General features: G+C 35.8%; 1 protein-coding gene across 3 annotated transcripts in view; it reads right to left on the minus strand.

Moving 5' to 3' along the window:
• LOC140162942 (uncharacterized) overlaps window positions 1-17614 on the minus strand; it is a 179397-nt gene that overhangs the window by 99629 nt on the left and 62154 nt on the right. For all 3 annotated transcript variants that reach the window (XM_072186259.1, XM_072186258.1, XM_072186256.1), the window contains 3 exons: window positions 16917-17036; window positions 16093-16215; window positions 14888-15001 (listed from right to left, as the gene is read on the minus strand). In XM_072186259.1, coding sequence (XP_072042360.1) covers window positions 14888-15001; window positions 16093-16215; window positions 16917-17036 — 357 coding nt within the window. The remainder of the gene's footprint in view (window positions 1-14887; window positions 15002-16092; window positions 16216-16916; window positions 17037-17614) is intronic.

Here is a 17614-nt window from a genome sequence, read left to right on the forward strand (position 1 = left end):
AATCAGAAATGCTGTTAGATAACCAATAGTGTCCAGGGAGTTATTTTTATGAAAATGTAGACCATGAATAAGAATGGCCTGAAATATTTGTTTTGTACAGGCACAGCAGTGGTAAAACAAAAAAAGATAATTATGAATTTGGACCATATCTGTGTGTGAGATTTTTATTTTCAAGCAAAAAAGATCTTTAACTTGGTTAAGAAATTAAATTTTTTTTAAATAATTTCAAAGACACTTTTTTTTTGTATGCAATGGACACATTTTTTTCTCTTTGCGGTACTTTAGCATTTTTATATTCTTAACTTTGTGTGAAAAACCCATGAGAAATGATCTAGATTTGGCAAAATTGAGACATTATGCAGAATAAAAAGAAAACAAACGTCACAATGATATCATCATTTTCTCCTCAAATTTCTGATTTTTACATGATTGAGAGGTGTGCATTGATATTCTAAAATTCCATGTGAAAATCAGACCTTGAAGTTCATTGCTACAAAATCTTAGTTTTAGATTTTGTAATATAATTTGCAATTATTAGCCAATGGCAACTGTCAGACACACATATGAGATTTGATATAATTAAAGACAGAGATAAAAAAGATTTTATCACGTCTGACGTCATCAGTCAATCAAATTCGAGCACGGTTTGTTTACAAGTGTCGTGATGATGACTTGCTGAATGCGGCGGTATAACCGGGCGCCTTATTGTTAATTTTGCACCTTCAAACATGCAAACCATCTCAAAAGTTAGGTCTTATAGTAGGAAACTTTCTTTCACGAAGGTACCATGTCAACAATGCCTAAAAAAGCTGCTTTTTGCCTTGTAAAAGTACGTAATTTTTCGCCATTTGCTGCTATTCCTTTTCTCCGATCAGTACCAGGTAGATCAGTCTTCCTTTTACACGCTATTAACCTGTGTAAACCAATCAAGGATCGTAATTGACAGTGACATCAGACGCGATAAAATCTTTTTATCTTTATAGTGTAGCTACTTTTTCGTGTATATTGCCCCATTATTTGGTTTAAAATACATGTGTACCTCCATTTTGGCTATTAATTCTAGCATTATTGCATCATTTTGTGAAAGAAATTTGCCTTTAAAATAAATATCCAAATACTGAATGGAAAAGTATGTCAAGACAATTTTATAGGAATATTCGAGCATGGACAATGTCCGAGCATGGATGATGTACCGGTAACATGAAATTTGTACCCATGTTTTTGTTATAGATAAAAGGAGCTGTGCAAGATGCCGTCTGTGGAAACTGTAACCTGAAGAAAGCCACATTCTTCTGTATGGACTGCAAGGAATTCTTCTGCCAAACCTGCCACACTGCACATGATACTCTCAAAGCCAACAAGGACCACAAGATTGTCAGCATTGATGATCTACATTCTGAAAAAGTTATGCTACCAGTGACTGCAGTGCTAGAATACCAGAAGTGCAAGGATCATGATGGTGAGACAAAGAAGTTCTACTGTGAGACCTGTGGGAAGCTTATTTGTAGAGACTGTATCGTGCTGAGTCACCGCCAACATGAGGTTACCGGCTTAAAAGAGGCATCAGAGAAACAGGTAGCAAAGCTGAAAGATCTTTCAAAAGGAACTGAAGATCTGAAGAATTATTGCAAAGATGCCATCAAGAAAACAGAAGATGTTGAGATGAGTCTTGCTGCTGCCTCCAAAGAAGTCAAGAAGAACCTGGAAAGGATCAAGAATGAATACCACAAGCAGGTTGATGCCATCTTCAAGAAACATGAGGTTGATGCCAGGTTAGTGGAGGTCCAGAATGCCAAGGAGCTAGGTCACATCAAGGAAAATCTTCAGATAACAATGGCTAAACTTGAAAGTGCCTGCGATCTTGCTACTAGAGTCACACAGACAGGATCCGATTACGATATCACATCAGTCTTCCCTACCTTGTCAGCAAGTCTTGAGGAGATGAATGAGATGACCAAGCCTGAAGCTGCATCAGAGTCGCTGGGATATCTTGAGTTCAGAGCACCTGATATTGTTGATATTCCCGATGTATTTAGTGTGTTATCGATCAAGCCACAGACCCTAGTACTCAAGCCTGGAGACAAATGGGTGCAGAGCGGGCAGTTTAGTACCTTGCCTGGATTGGAGTACCCATATGCAATTGCAGTCAACAAAGATGGTGATATTGCTGTGACAGATAGTTCTTACAATCCCTGCCAAGTATTCTCAAAGGATGGTAAAGTCAAGTACACATTCCAAGGCCCTTTTGATGTAGATGTTTATAGAATTGCCTCCACTATGGACAACAAGTACGTCCTCTCTGGCAAGGGTGAGATTCTGTTTTATGATAGCCAAGGCAACAGGTTGAACTATCCCAAGGCATCTACCTTTGATATGAGTAATAAACCTCAATACCCTTTTGCTTTTGCTGTAGACACAACAGGCATGATTGTAGCAGGATTAATGGGCAGCACAATCTCTATTCATCATGGAAATGGCCAGTTCATATCCAAGTTTAATGCTCCATCGCAACCACGCTGGCTTGGTATAACTGCAAAGGGAGATATTGCAGTTTCTTCCTGCGATAATTGCACCCTACAACTGATGGATTACTCTGGTAACAATGTCAGAGTAGTGCAGCCTCCTCAAGAAGTCACTAAGTGGGACCCATGGTCTATCTGCTGTAGTAAGCAAGGTGAGATATTTGTAGTGAATCGTGGCAAACCTAAAGCTGTATATCGGTACACAGCAGATGGTGAGCAGTGTCTGGGATGTGTTATTACAGGACTTGAATACCCAAGCAGTATGGCTATCTCAGAAGATGGACAGCAATTGTTTCTAGTAGAATTCAGTCAGGTGGCAGTGAAGATATTCCAAAGACAATAACTGCCTTATGATATTCCTACAGGTACTGGTCTGCTATCTTAAAGGATGGACAGCGTTATTTGCAGCTGAATATATCAAAATGATTATAAGGGACAAAAAAAATAATTGTTTGTTTGTCCTCCACAGCTTTGAAAGAGGTTTCATTTAGTACCAAAATATATTTGATCAACTTTTCAGAAATAGGAGAAAAAGAGGGTGCAATGAAGGTTCTGGTTTGTTTTTGTTTTTTTGACACCCTGTATGTAGTAAGTCAAGTGAGTTAATTAACAAGTGAGTTAATTAACAAGTGAGTTAATTAACATGATCAAGGGGAATGAGTCACATGTAGGCGACCCTGGTCGAAAATGAGTTTTACATAATTATGTTTCTCATGAGGACATTTAGAGCTTTCAGAAACTGAAAACCCCATGTTGATATGACTTTTCTTTGTGAAGTTACATCAATTTATCAATCGCTGAAAACAATATAAAACAAAAGAATTTTAACACTTTCTTTGCCAATATCTCAAAATCAATATTAGCGACATCCGACTCATTTCTTTGATGATCGTGTCACATATAACAATAACATGTATACATGTATAGAGATTAACTTGTAATTTACAGAGAATTATCAAAAGAATTGTATTATGGCAAATTGTGTTAGGCGACAAAAAGCAACCCTGTTCTACGGGCAGACGAACCTTTCAAGTAGGGATGGCCAGGCCTTTCTGAAATTTTCAAAATTTGCTTCGGCATTCATTTTTCCTCAATTTTTTTTAATCCAGGTCGGTCGGCCCTGTAAAACAGGAGTTTTTTTTAACGCCTTAGTTGTATATATTCTAGTTTTATAAAGTGTTTCTTATCAGGATAATGTTATAATTCATATGTTGTAACTTTAAATATGTGTATATAAACAGTACTGAGGCGATGAAAAAACCACCATTCTCTGGGTGGACAGACATTTGAAATAGGGTCAGTCAGTCAGACTTTTTTTTGTGTGCAAATGACTCTAAAAATCACCAAAATCTGTAAATAATTTGCAGTTTTTTTAAATACCTCCTAAAACAATGTTTTTCAGACATTTTTGAATTGTTTTTTTAAATCTGTAAAAAGATAACATTGTAATTTGTCATAATATACAATTTCTGTAAAAGATAAAGTACTTTTTTTTTGTTATTCACTTATTTACACAGATATTATAGTCTGAAAAATATATTGGACCAAAAATATTAGTGGACTGGACCAAAAATGAATTTTACATAATATTTCTTTTCATTTCTCATAATTTAGAACGTTATGATCCGGATGAGAAGAAAAATTAGCAATAAAATGCAGCTATTTACTTGTTTTTATCATTTAAGGTAGGAATTGGATAATATGCCTTAAGGAAGATTTATGGAATTAAGGAAGGTTTATCCTTCAAATTTATGAGAGAAAGAAAGGGGAATGCCTTCAGTCAAGGGAATCACATTGATATATTTACTTTTGGGCAATTTCAGTAAAATCTAAGTAATGCTTGTTATGAACATGGCCACAGACAGGGGAGTAATCAGGGGGGAGCTAGGGGAAAACTTGGGACAAATAGGGATAACAAAGAGTAAATTGTACTTAAAATGACTAAAAATGGGACAAAAAAAATTGGCCACAGATTCCAAGTGTCCTTAACATATATCTACAATAGTGCTTGCTTTGTAATTCAGTAGTATCAGGGATATAGAATATTTAAATCTGATTTTGTTATTGACTTAAATTGATATCATTAAAAATATTTGAAAGAATTCGAAGAAATTTCAAAGCTCCGAACATTTGTTGGTCTCCTATAGGTGGGGTGTGGGTGTGTGTGTGTGTGATGTAGTCGGCTGGAATTTATCCGATGTTTTTGCGCAACTTGCACCATATACATGACACTAGCCTATGGTAAATCCGCCATCTTGGATTGTCGCCCGTGGAGGACAGATAATGTACCTCAAGCATTACCATGATACTGAAATCGATCAATTGATTATTTGCATCTGTAAGCATTACAAAGGTTTCGTCCAGTCCAGTGCACTGTGCTACCACAACACCTACCACACATTTTGGTACTTTGAATTGTTTGAACGTTTGCCAGCGCGCACATAGTGATATAATCCGCATGGTACATAAGTTGCCTCCACAAGCGACATACAAACATGATGGTGTGAGCCCGGGGGTGCAAGTTATAGCCTACTCTTTGATTCTACCTCATTGGGACTGGGGGGGGGGTAATTGGTACAAATGACCATATGTGACACGATCTGGTCCATGGGGGCCAGAGGCGGCAAATTTGAAACTGAGATAAAGGTAAAAATATGGAGTAAAAAATAACAAAAAAATACATTAGAAAACAGACATCAACAAACTCCATAACTTTAGAATCAAGTATGCTAGACCTTTGGTGTGTTCAGTAAATGATAGCCTATTGTAAGTAGGCCTATAATGTAATAATTACAGTAACTCAATTTTCAAAAATGCCTCCTTTGGCCCCCATGGACCAGATCGTATCCTGTCACATATGGGGATGTGCCACAAAACATGGGTAGCATTTTCGGCCTTTTGGTATATCAATGACCTCTTTTTTCTAGGCCGCATATGGATGGGTCCTTCTTTCAAAATTTTCTCAATTTTTTTTGGAAAATACCCCAATTGTGCCTCACTGTAGCCAAAATTGTTGAAATTTCCTCAAAATTTGGGGGAAAGTTGTAAAATTAAAGACAATTTGTATTAAATTTGGCCAAAAATTTTTAATTTTGGTGTATCAATAGGTCCAAATTCCTTGAAAAATTGATATATTCATGGGTCCAGTTTCAAATTCTCAGTGGCACACCCCTACCCAAACCAAACTTGGGTACCCCCGGCATTGTGACAACTTCAATATTTTTAACAGGTATGCTGGGGTATGAGAAATATGGAAACCGTTGCACACATAAAAACCTTTTAAGTCAGGTCCAGCACAGATGGTTTCTGTGAAAATTCATCAAAATTGACCGTGCTTACAGACACAGGTTATCTTGTAGAATACCCTACCATTCACATACAAGTTTATACACTGTTCTTAAATATCCCACTGAAAACCTACAGTGATAGGGTATTCTAAAAGAATGCTAAAACATGCAACCCCATTTGTTTCCCATGAAGTACAAGCAAAACTTTTTCATACTGTGCCATTTCTTTTTACACAGAAACTGTTGTTTATTGATAAATTAAATGATATAATATAGATAAATGCACTGTATTTGTGTCTTAATATTTTCTGCTATGACCATTGATCAACAAGTATCCTAATCATAATATGTGGGAGAATATCAGTATGTCTTGCAAAGGAATTATGTATGTTACAGAAATTCCCTTTTAAGGAATTTTTTTAACAATGATTGCATGAGAATTATTAAAATCATCCCTGATGAAAGTCATTACCAATATAGGTTTTTGTGTCTGGTTTTAAGTTCAGGTTCTTGTTGAATTTTATGTTGTGCACAGAACAATAGAGGAAGTATAAACAAAAAAACTTTGCTGTGGTCGACAATTCTCACCATGATATCGTAAATCAGATATTTCAAATAATAACGCTCATAAGCATATTAAAAGTGTGGATTAACTCATCAAATGATCATTGATTGTGTGATACAATGATATGACATTTGCCCAGTGTAACATTTTAATCATAACAACTGAGTGCACCCATTTGCTATCAATAAAATGGCGGAGAGTAAGCTTGTGGAAAAACTTAACCGTGATCTTTTGGAGTGTGGGATCTGTTTGGATCGCTATAAGAAGCCTAGAGGACTACCATGCCTCCATTGCTTCTGTCACGGCTGCTTAGAGAATTACTGCAAGGGACAGAGGTACGTGTTGTGTCCACACTGTAAGAGACCAACAGCAGTACCAAAAGAAGGAGTATCAGGATTCCCTAATCATTTCATTATCAACACTTTAAAAGATACACTTGATCAGGTAAGTAAACAGCCAAAACATATTCTTAAATCTTATAGTTATAAGAACATCAGTTTTTTAATTTAAAAAAAATCTAGACCGTTAGAACGTTCGTTTACATTGGCTATACCAATTGAGAATGTTTGAATACAAAAGGAATGACACATTGATTGCATTTATGAAATTTGTTAGCAGTTTACCATTTTGAATTGAAATAGATATCTATACGTATATATTAATATCAATGCATGGGCAAACTGCTCAGTATGCACGTTGTTCAATGTAGCAGTTTACCATACAGATTACCATTATGGGTTTCCACTTTACACCCTTGACTATTCGTGTTTTAATTGCGTGAATCATTGCTAAATTATGAATTCATTATTTTCTATGCTTCTTTTTTCTTTCTTTGTATTAAAAAGAAAGAAAGAAAGAAAGAAAGAAAGAAAGAAAGAAAGAAAGAAAGAAAGAAAGAAAGAAAGAAAGAAAGAAAGAAAGAAAAGAAGGAAAGAAAGATCAATTAATGAATCAATGAAAGAATGAGCGAAAGACATTTTAAATAAAATACTTAGTTTCAATCAATGAAAGAATGAACGAAAGCCATTTTAAATAAATAAAAACATGAACGTGGAAAAAAAGTTGAAGTGACCGCTTATAGGTTCAAATTGCAAGCACCTTAATCATGAAGCTCACGTGGCCGAGTGGTTAAGGCAGAGGTCTTGTAAACCTGAGGGTCTGGGTTCGATTCCCAGGCGGTGTCACTTTTTCTGTCTCATTTATTATTTGCGACGGTGAACCCGATGAAAATTTTTGTTTATTATAAATACATGAAGTATACATTTTTGCTTTTTTTTTACTGTCTTTCTGTCTTTCTCTGTTTGATTACTTTATTTAATCATTTGAATACATGAATACAAAAGCCACCTAAGTCCATAGGAAGTGATTTTGAGAGAAAAACCCGTGTATCATTTTAATTCCTTCAGTTAGATTTACCTGGTCAATATGGTAAGTTTTACGTGCAAATGAGTGGATTAACCTGTATTAGGTATGACGATTAGCATTTCAGGGACTTCGTGGGGTTCATTTTAAATTTTGGACTTAGGTGGTTTTTTGAATCATATACAAAGACAACAATGTTAGAATGAGATTACCACTAGTAAGATAATACAAAATAAAGCACACAGGTATGTATAATGTTGATAATCATTCTGCCATGTAATATAAACCACACACTTTCCTTTATTAAACCCATTTTTTGTTCAATAGTCACTCTCTAGCAATGAATGTGTTACAAGTGGACTTTTATACATAATGGATTTCAATCAATGTGTTACAAGACTCAAATCATGGAAGTGGGTGATTCTTTCATACATGCTATTTTTCACATGCTTAATAGACACAGAGAATGAATTTGAGTTGTTCTTTCATACATATGACAGGCCTATGTATAGCAACAATTTCCCATGCTTAAATCAATTTGGCCAAAGTATGGACTTAGGTGGCTTTTGTATTCATATATTCATTTCTTTATTTCTTTCCCAAAAGCTCCCAAATGAAATACTTTCCGATTTAAATGTGATCTTATAATAGTCCACAAACCCCCTCCGCTCTACCCCACATACATCCCACGCCCTACACCATGCACGCACACACACACACACATTATACACACACAAAATTGTGAAGCACAAATCTGCTGAAGCCTATTGTTACATCATGTCAAAAACAAGTTAATGCTATCTACTGAAGATAGTCGTAGTTTATTATTTACATCATTACAAATCGTAACGCATATGCGGTTTTAGTATTAAATTAAAACTCAATTTTCTTTTTTCTAACGCTCATTCACCTATCTAACAAGTGCTATGAAGGTGAACTTTAATATTAATTTTAAAAATAAATTAGGGAACTCGGAATCATGCAGCTTAGAGCCGTAATTACGAGATATGTGTTTGAAATGATTTCTCGGTTTTGAGATATATAGCATAAAAATTTCATTAAATGCGTGTAAGTTGGAGTATAGGGGTGTTTCAGTGCCCACTCCCTGAACCAACCAATTTCTTTATCAACAATTGTATTATGATTCCTAAGTATATGGTCTACTTCCAAATCCTGTGAAATATGAAGCTCATACAACATTCTGTTTTTGAGTTATGGGACAAAAACGACATTTTAGAGCAGTTTAGAGCTATAATTGCAGAATGTGTGTATTTTAGCATAGGGGTGATTGCAGTGACCACTTCCTAAAGAAACCAATTTCTTTATCAACAATTTTGTTATGATTCCAAAGCATATGATCCACTCTCAAATCGTATGCAATGAGAAGCTCATCGACATTCCGCTTTTGAGTTATGAGACAAAAGCGAAATTTAGATGAAATATTTTGCATTCGGCAGAGACAATCTACGAAAAAAGTCCTTGGAACGCTTGGTACACTCTGTCGAAATTCGTGCAGAAGTTCATATGATCATGGAAATGATGTATATCTTGCCTGGGAACAAGCATGACATCTACAACAATGATTTACCCTTCCCTCTCCCCATCAATCAATGTTGGAACACATTGGAAACCGCTGAAGACTTTGGTATTTCTCAACATTGCGCGGGGAGAGGGGTGACAGTTTTCCGTTATTTTTACACGCAAGCTGTTCCAAGACTTTTTTCGTTGATTGTCTCTACCGAATGCAAAATATTTCATCTAAATTTCGCTTTTGTGTCATAACTCAAAAACGGAATGTTGTATGAGCTTCATATTGCACACGATTTGAGAGTGGATTATATGCTTTGGAATCATAACAAAATTGTTGATAAAAAAATTGGTTTATTTAGGGAGTGGTCACTGAAACCATCCCCTATGCTAAACAACACACGTTTCGTAATTATGGCTCTAAACTGCTCTAAAATGTCATTTTTGTCCCATAACTTAAAAAACAAAATGTGGTATGAGCTTCATATTGCACACGATTTGGGAGTATATAATATCCCTTTGAATCATAATAAAATTGTTGATAAAGATGTTGGATTATTTAGGAATGGTCACTGAAAACACCTCCTATGCTAAATTACACACATTTCGTAATTATGACTAAAATCTCGTTTTTGTCTCATAATTCAAAAACACTACAAATATAGATTTTAAAAAAAATATTACAATGTTTTGCAGCATGTTTTTCAAAATGTTTTTGAATTTTATTAAAACGTTCTGTACCCCTTTATAGTATAACCCAACATGTAAATGTTTTCTGTAAAACTTGCGCTTGCTGAGTATAGGCTTATCCGAACGAATCAGAAAGATTATGATGTAACAATTTGAAACAACTCATTTCTGAATATTATTTATAATAAAATACGCTTTTGCAGTGAGAAAAAAAAAGAAGAAAAAAAAAAAAAGAAGGCAACAATTGAATACACTTAAAGAAAAAAAAATCGAACACAACGGGGATTCGAACCATTCGCAACAATCAATAGTCAAAAGATAACCAGTCGAAGGACTAAGCCGTGCTATGCCCACGCTGCCATTTCGCAATCAAGTAACCAGTTTTGGTCTTTTATAGTAGTCAGGTATCGGGAAAGTGTAAAGCTGTATAGTGCAAATGGCAAAGTGCATCAGTTCACCATAATGACAAAATGGTCCAAAATCGACCTTTTATGGTTTTTAGGCCGCATCTCATGAATCGTGACGTTCGTTTACATTGGCTATACCAATTGAGAATGTTTGAATACAAAAGGAATGACACATTGATTGCATTTATGAAATTTGTTAGCAGTTTACCATTTTGAATTGAAATAGATATCTATACGTATATATTAATATCAATGCATGGGCAAACTGCTCAGTATGCACGTTGTTCAATGTAGCAGTTTACCATACAGATTACCATTATGGGTTTCCACTTTACACCCTTGACTATTCGTGTTTTAATTGCGTGAATCATTGCTAAATTATGAATTCATTATTTTCTATGCTTCTTTTTTCTTTCTTTGTATTAAAAAGAAAGAAAGAAAGAAAGAAAGAAAGAAAGAAAGAAAGAAAGAAAGAAAGAAAGAAAGAAAGAAAGAAAGAAAGAAAGAAAGAAAGAAAGAAAGAAAGAAAGAAAGAAAGAAAGAAAGAAAGAAAGAAAAGAAGGAAAGAAAGATCAATTAATGAATCAATGAAAGAATGAGCGAAAGACATTTTAAATAAAATACTTAGTTTCAATCAATGAAAGAATGAACGAAAGCCATTTTAAATAAATAAAAACATGAACGTGGAAAAAAAGTTGAAGTGACCGCTTATAGGTTCAAATTGCAAGCACCTTAATCATGAAGCTCACGTGGCCGAGTGGTTAAGGCAGAGGTCTTGTAAACCTGAGGGTCTGGGTTCGATTCCCAGGCGGTGTCACTTTTTCTGTCTCATTTATTATTTGCATGACGGTGAACCCGATGAAAATTTTTGTTTATTATAAATACATGAAGTATACATTTTTGCTTTTTTTTTACTGTCTTTCTGTCTTTCTCTGTTTGATTACTTTATTTAATCATTTCTTTATTTCTTTCCCAAAAGCTCCCAAATGAAATACTTTCCGATTTAAATGTGATCTTATAATAGTCCACAAACCCCCTCCGCTCTACCCCACATACATCCCACGCCCTACACCATGCACGCACACACACCCACACATTATACACACACAAAATTGTGAAGCACAAATCTGCTGAAGCCTATTGTTACATCATGTCAAAAACAAGTTAATGCTATCTACTGAAGATAGTCGTAGTTTATTATTTAAAGAAAATTGAGTTTTTCTGTCTCATTTATTATTTGCGACGGTGAACCCGATGAAAATTTTTGTTTATTATAAATACATGAAGTATACATTTTTGCTTTTTTTTTACTGTATTTCTGTCTTTCTCTGTTTGATTACTTTATTTAATCATTTCTTTATTTCTTTCCCAAAAGCTCCCAAATGAAATACTTTCCGATTTAAATGTGATCTTATAATAGTCCACAAACCCCTCCGCTCTACCCCACATACATCCCACGCCCTACACCATGCACGCACACACACCCACACATTATACACACACAAAATTGTGAAGCACAAATCTGCTGAAGCCTATTGTTACATCATGTCAAAAACAAGTTAATGCTATCTACTGAAGATAGTCGTAGTTTATTATTTACATCATTACAAATCGTAACGTACATGCGGTTTTAGTATTAAATTAAAACTCAATTTTCTTTTTTATTTACACGCAAGCGTTCCAAGACTTTTTTCGTTGATTGTAGGTCACATCAAGGAAACAATTCAGACAACATTGGTTATACTTGAAAGTGCCTGCGATCTTGCTACTAGAGTCACACAGACAGGATCCGATTACGACATCACATCAGTCTTCCCTACCTTGTCAGCAAGTCTTCAGGAGCTGTATGAGACAGCCAAGCCTGTAGCTGTACCAGAGTCGCTAAGATATGTTGTGTTCAAAGCACCTGATACAATTGATATTCCTGATGTGATTAGTGTGTTGTCGATCAAGCCACAGACCCTAGTACTCAAGCCTGGAGACAAATGGGTGCAGAGTGGACAGTTCAATACCAAACCTGAATTGGTGTGCCCACAGGGAATTGCAGTCAACAAAAGTTGTGATATTGCTGTGACAAATGGAATCTCCAAAATTTGCAAAGTATTCTCAAAGAATGGTAAGGTCAAGTACACATTCCAAGGGCCTTTTGATGCAGACCTTTATAGAATTGCCACCACTGCAGACAACAAATACATCCTCCCTGGCAAGGGTAAGATTTTGTTTTATGATAGCCAAGGCAACAGATTGAACTATCCAAAGGTGTCTACCTATGATATAAGCAATGAAAAAATGGCTTTAGCTGTAGACTCAAAAGGCAGGATTATAGCAGGATTAGGCAGTCGTACAATCTCTATTCATCATGGAAATGGCCAGTTCATATCCAAGTTTAAAGCTCCATCACAACCATACTGGTTTGCTGTCACTTCAAAGGGAGATATTGTAGTGTCTTCTTTTCATGACAAACCCCTACATCTGATGGATTACTCTGGTAACAATGTCAGAGTAGTGCAGCCTCCTCAAGAAGTCTTTGAGTGGAAACCTGGCTCTGTCTGCTGCAGTAAGCTAGATGAGATATTTATTGTGAATGATGGTGACCCCAGAGCTGTATATCGGTACACAGCAGATGCTGATCAGTGTCTGGGATGTGTCATCACAGAACTTGATTACCCGAGCGGTATTGCTATCTCAGAGGATGGACAGCAACTATTCGTAGCAGAATGGAGTCAGTATGCAGTGAAGATATTTCAAAGACAATAACTGGCTTTTGATATCCCTACAGGTACTGCTCTGCTATCTTAAAGGATGGACAGTGTTATACTTATTTCCAGCAGAATATATCAAAACGATTGTACTGAAGATATTCCAAATACAATAGCTTTTGATAACCCTGTTATTTTTGTGAGGGTTTTATTTTCGCTATTTTTGAGAGTGAACATGTGGGCACAAAAATAATAACATGCAAAAATACAGTTTTTATATAAAAGCTACTTTACACTCACAAAATTTCACAAAATAAACAATTTTCAAAAATCACGAAAAATTTTGTACATGAAAATATGAGTTAGAGAATAAACAATCAGAATTTTTATTTTGACTATCCTCTACCGTGTGATAGGCGACAGGCAGGTCCAATATTTTGAGTAGTGGATGCCGGCGCAACTCGATAAAAATATTGGACCTGCCTGTAAGTCTATCATAGGTAGAGGATAGTCAAAATAAAAATTCTGATCGTTTATTCTCATTCTTAGTCAGTTAAATATTATTTTAATAACTGCAAACTATTTTTTAAAGCAAAAATTAAGTAACCGTTACCGTCATAAAAAGTCCCCTTTTTCTAAAATGAACGAAGCTTGTTTACAACTTCACATCTTTTGTTGCGCGTACTGCTAGCGCGTGTGAGTATTCCGCACTGCGTCTACGCATACAACTTGATATATACGCGCACCTCTATGAGCGAGTTACACGTTATCAACACTCATGATGACATGGGGTCATCTACAGCCTGATAGACGACACCCAAAATCATGCGATTGTCCAATCAGATTATGTGTCTACGTAATAGACCACTCCCACTGACTAAGAATGTAGCTTACACAGCATCTTAGAGGATGGACAGCACATCATGGCTTATTTAGCAGAACAGAATCAAAAAGAAAGTAGTGAACATATTTTAAATGCAATCACTTGCTTTTGATTATTCATTGGCAACTCAAAAATGACCAGCAGCTGAAACTGATAACAGAATGCATGAGTGTCAACTGTCAATGTCTGTTAACATGTTTAAGCAATTCTACTAAGATACACTGACAATATTGCGTATGCAAAAGCAAAACAAATTACTAAAACATTATTCAAATTTTTATTAACACTTTTAAAGGTGTCTTTATCAGCTATGGTGTCATGCACAGAAGGCCCCATCATTTCACATTTCAGGTGGGAAGTATGGTGTTCAAACTAACAATTCCTAGCCATTTCCATTTTAAAAACATCCACAGGTGCATGGCTGATTTCAACTGGAATAGCTTAATACCGTAAAACCTCGTCTACAAGCATATAGAGTGCTTTTGATAAAAGCTAAATTAATCCAGGCGCCATCCATCAACAAAATTAGAACATTACGGAGTTTGAGCAAAAACGTTACCGATACAAGCATATACAAACAAGTATTATTGTAAGACCAATATATTGTATTGGCATATTTATGGCTGCTTTGTTTTAATATAGCTTTCATCAAAATCACCCTATATGCTTGAAGACGAGGTTTTACGGTATAACAAGGGATCAGTGTGCACTCTCTGAAGTTTGTTCGGCTTATATAAGGTGGAAAAAATAAGAATGGCATGTATGCTGTTGGGCGCAGTGCTTATGCTAGTTGTGTGTTGTGTAATGCGTAACTAGCGCACACGCTTATGTGCATTTACGTGAGCATTAGTTGGGACTTTATTGACGCTCGCAGTAACAAAAGCCAAATAATTTCTGTCTACTATAAGCCAAACAAACTTTAGCTATGCAATAAAAGCCACTTACCAGTGCACAAGTCATGTTCATCACTGTTATCGCCACAATCATCGGTCCCATCACACTCTTGGAAGAAAAGGATGCAGTTACCATTGGCACAGGTAAATTGGAAACCAAGACATGCTGTATATAACACACATAAAAAAGTCGTAAATACAACAATTTTAAAACATATGTTGAGGAGGACACCCTCGTTCTTGTTTCAAGATTCTGTTTTTTACACGTTTGTAATGTACACTAAGGGAGCGATCACTATTTCACCGGGGGGAACAGAGGATTTTCATATATTTTCGCACAAAAATTTTGCATCCCCCTCATATTGAAGGAAAAATTTCATGCCCCTCCTTGAATCATCCATTCCTTGTATATAATTTCACGTCCCCCTTCCAATATTAAGGTCAAAATATCATGTCCCCCCTCAAGTCAATCAAAAAATTTCATGTCCCACCCCCTCTAAAATCCTGTTATAAATAGTGATTGCTCCCTAATGAACTAAAATCAAGGCGGTGCTCTATTTGTGACAAAATTTTAAATTATTTAGATATTTGGAGTAACCAGTTTTTGCTTTACCTCCGTTTCTCGGCTCATAATTAGAAGGGGACATATGTGATAGTATACAAAATATTAACTGTCTATGAGTGTGATGGTCGAAATATAATCATGAGGTGAAAGATGGATTGTTCCATTCCACGAGCGGGCAGTGGAATGGAACAATACATCTTTCGACCATTACACAAATCTAAGACAGTTAATATTTGTTTTATATCTCTCATGCATAAATTCTATTACTAAAATACTATTTAAGGTAGGAAATACATTTTTTCAACAACATAACACCATGTTTTGCCGTGATATATTTCACATTTTGGGGTCCACCCCATAACTAAATCGGCGAGTCCAAGAGTCAGCGCACGGCTTGGCGCAGGCGCACTACGCCAGAGCACATGATGGTAAAGACTATCACACGGAGAGGGTGATAGTAAAAATGGCAAATGATAATCAACCAATGAACTGTCTAGAATTTATGTATGAGTGATATAATAAAAACTATCATTTCATTGAAAAGAAGTACAAATCTATTTTTGTGGAAATGTTACAATATTGCAATAACACTTATAAAAACATGAAACAGTTTGTAATATAAAATTGTGTAAGGAAGAGTGGCATCTGTTAGGATAAGAAATAAAATAGAAACACTCCTCTAATTAACTTACCTTGGGTTGGCGGTGTGGTTGGTGGTGTGGTTGGTGGTGTGGTTGGTGGTGTGGTTGGTGGTGTAGTTGGTGGTGCAGGTGGAGTGGTTGGTGGTGGTGGTGGTGGTGTGGTAGGTACCATATCTGTTAGGACAAAAACAAAATTAATACATACTTTAATGCTTAAAGGCCTAAAAATATAGTTGTATTTTGCATAATCCAGGGATGAAAACAAACACTGACATAATTTCCTGAAACTACTTTAACATTTCCTGAAAATGTGTATTTCTTTATACTTTGTACAGGGAGAATCCAAGCAAACTTTCCTGAAATCAGGAAATTTCCTGAAGATTTACATCGCTGGTAATCTGACCGACCCTAAAAATGGGTCTTAGGCCACAAAAAAATCTGTTTTACAGTCATGATCAACCAAAAAGTTGCATTTTCCAACTTTTTTTAAATCTAAAGAAATATGAAAAAGGAAGAAAGAAAGAAGTAAAGTTTGTAATTTTAACGATACATGAACAGGAATTGAACCAATCAAATCATGTTACCTGAATGGATAACTTTGAGTTCGAGTTCAAGCCCTGGCGGTGCCATCCTGTTTTGCACTTCCGCAAGGCACTTTACTTCACTTACCTCTCTCTACCCAGTGTTGAAATGGGGAGCTGTTAGGAATATTGTCCATTGAGCGCCGCACAAAGGTATGAATATGCCTTGGGCATTGTACGGCAGCTGACATATTCTAACGACAGCGGAATAAATTTTAAAGCGCTTTGATACATGTGAAAGGTGCTGTATAAATGTAAACATTTGTTAAGCTAAATACTCTTTTGCCTACTCACCAACTTCCATTTCACAGTTTCTTCCCGTGTAAGCTGCAGCACAAGTGCACAGATACCCTGTATCTTTATCTGCCTCACACGTACCACCATTCAAACATGGCGTCGGCTCACATGGGTCAACTGTAGAAATGGAAAAAGTAAAATAAGGTTAAGTACAACAAAAGCTTTGTTTGCTGTAGGGTGTTGCAATACATTTCCTTTTGGGAAAATATTATCTGTGTTTCCTTTTTCCATTTCAGAAATCAAGAAAACCTATTTCCTTGCAAAAATATGCCTCAGCAAAATATTTTTCTTTGAGAGTTTGTTTGAATGAGGTGGAATCATTATAGGCATACTACTGTAAATCAGTCTATAGATTTCCTTAAAGTTCGAATTTAATACTTTTAAACCTATTTTGAAATTGACTTGACAATAAATACAATCAGCAATTGTGGACAGACACACCCACAGGTCATACAGCAATGTAGGCACATACCCTAACCCCCATTTGCGATGTTGTTTATAATGCATTTTTATGCTACCTTTACTTGCAATTTACAAAACTTGTCTAGCAACAGCATTTTCTCATGTATGCGTCTAGAGCTCATTCAAAGGCACTACATGGAACTACAGTGTTTTTGATTTGATAGTGTGTATAATTATATACATATGTAACACGATCTGGTCCAAGGGGGCCAAAGGTGGCAAATTTAAAACTG

The sequence above is a fragment of the Amphiura filiformis genome, chromosome 10 (assembly GCF_039555335.1).
Source record: "Amphiura filiformis chromosome 10, Afil_fr2py, whole genome shotgun sequence".
In the NCBI taxonomy this organism is placed as follows: Eukaryota; Metazoa; Echinodermata; class Ophiuroidea; order Amphilepidida; family Amphiuridae; genus Amphiura; species Amphiura filiformis.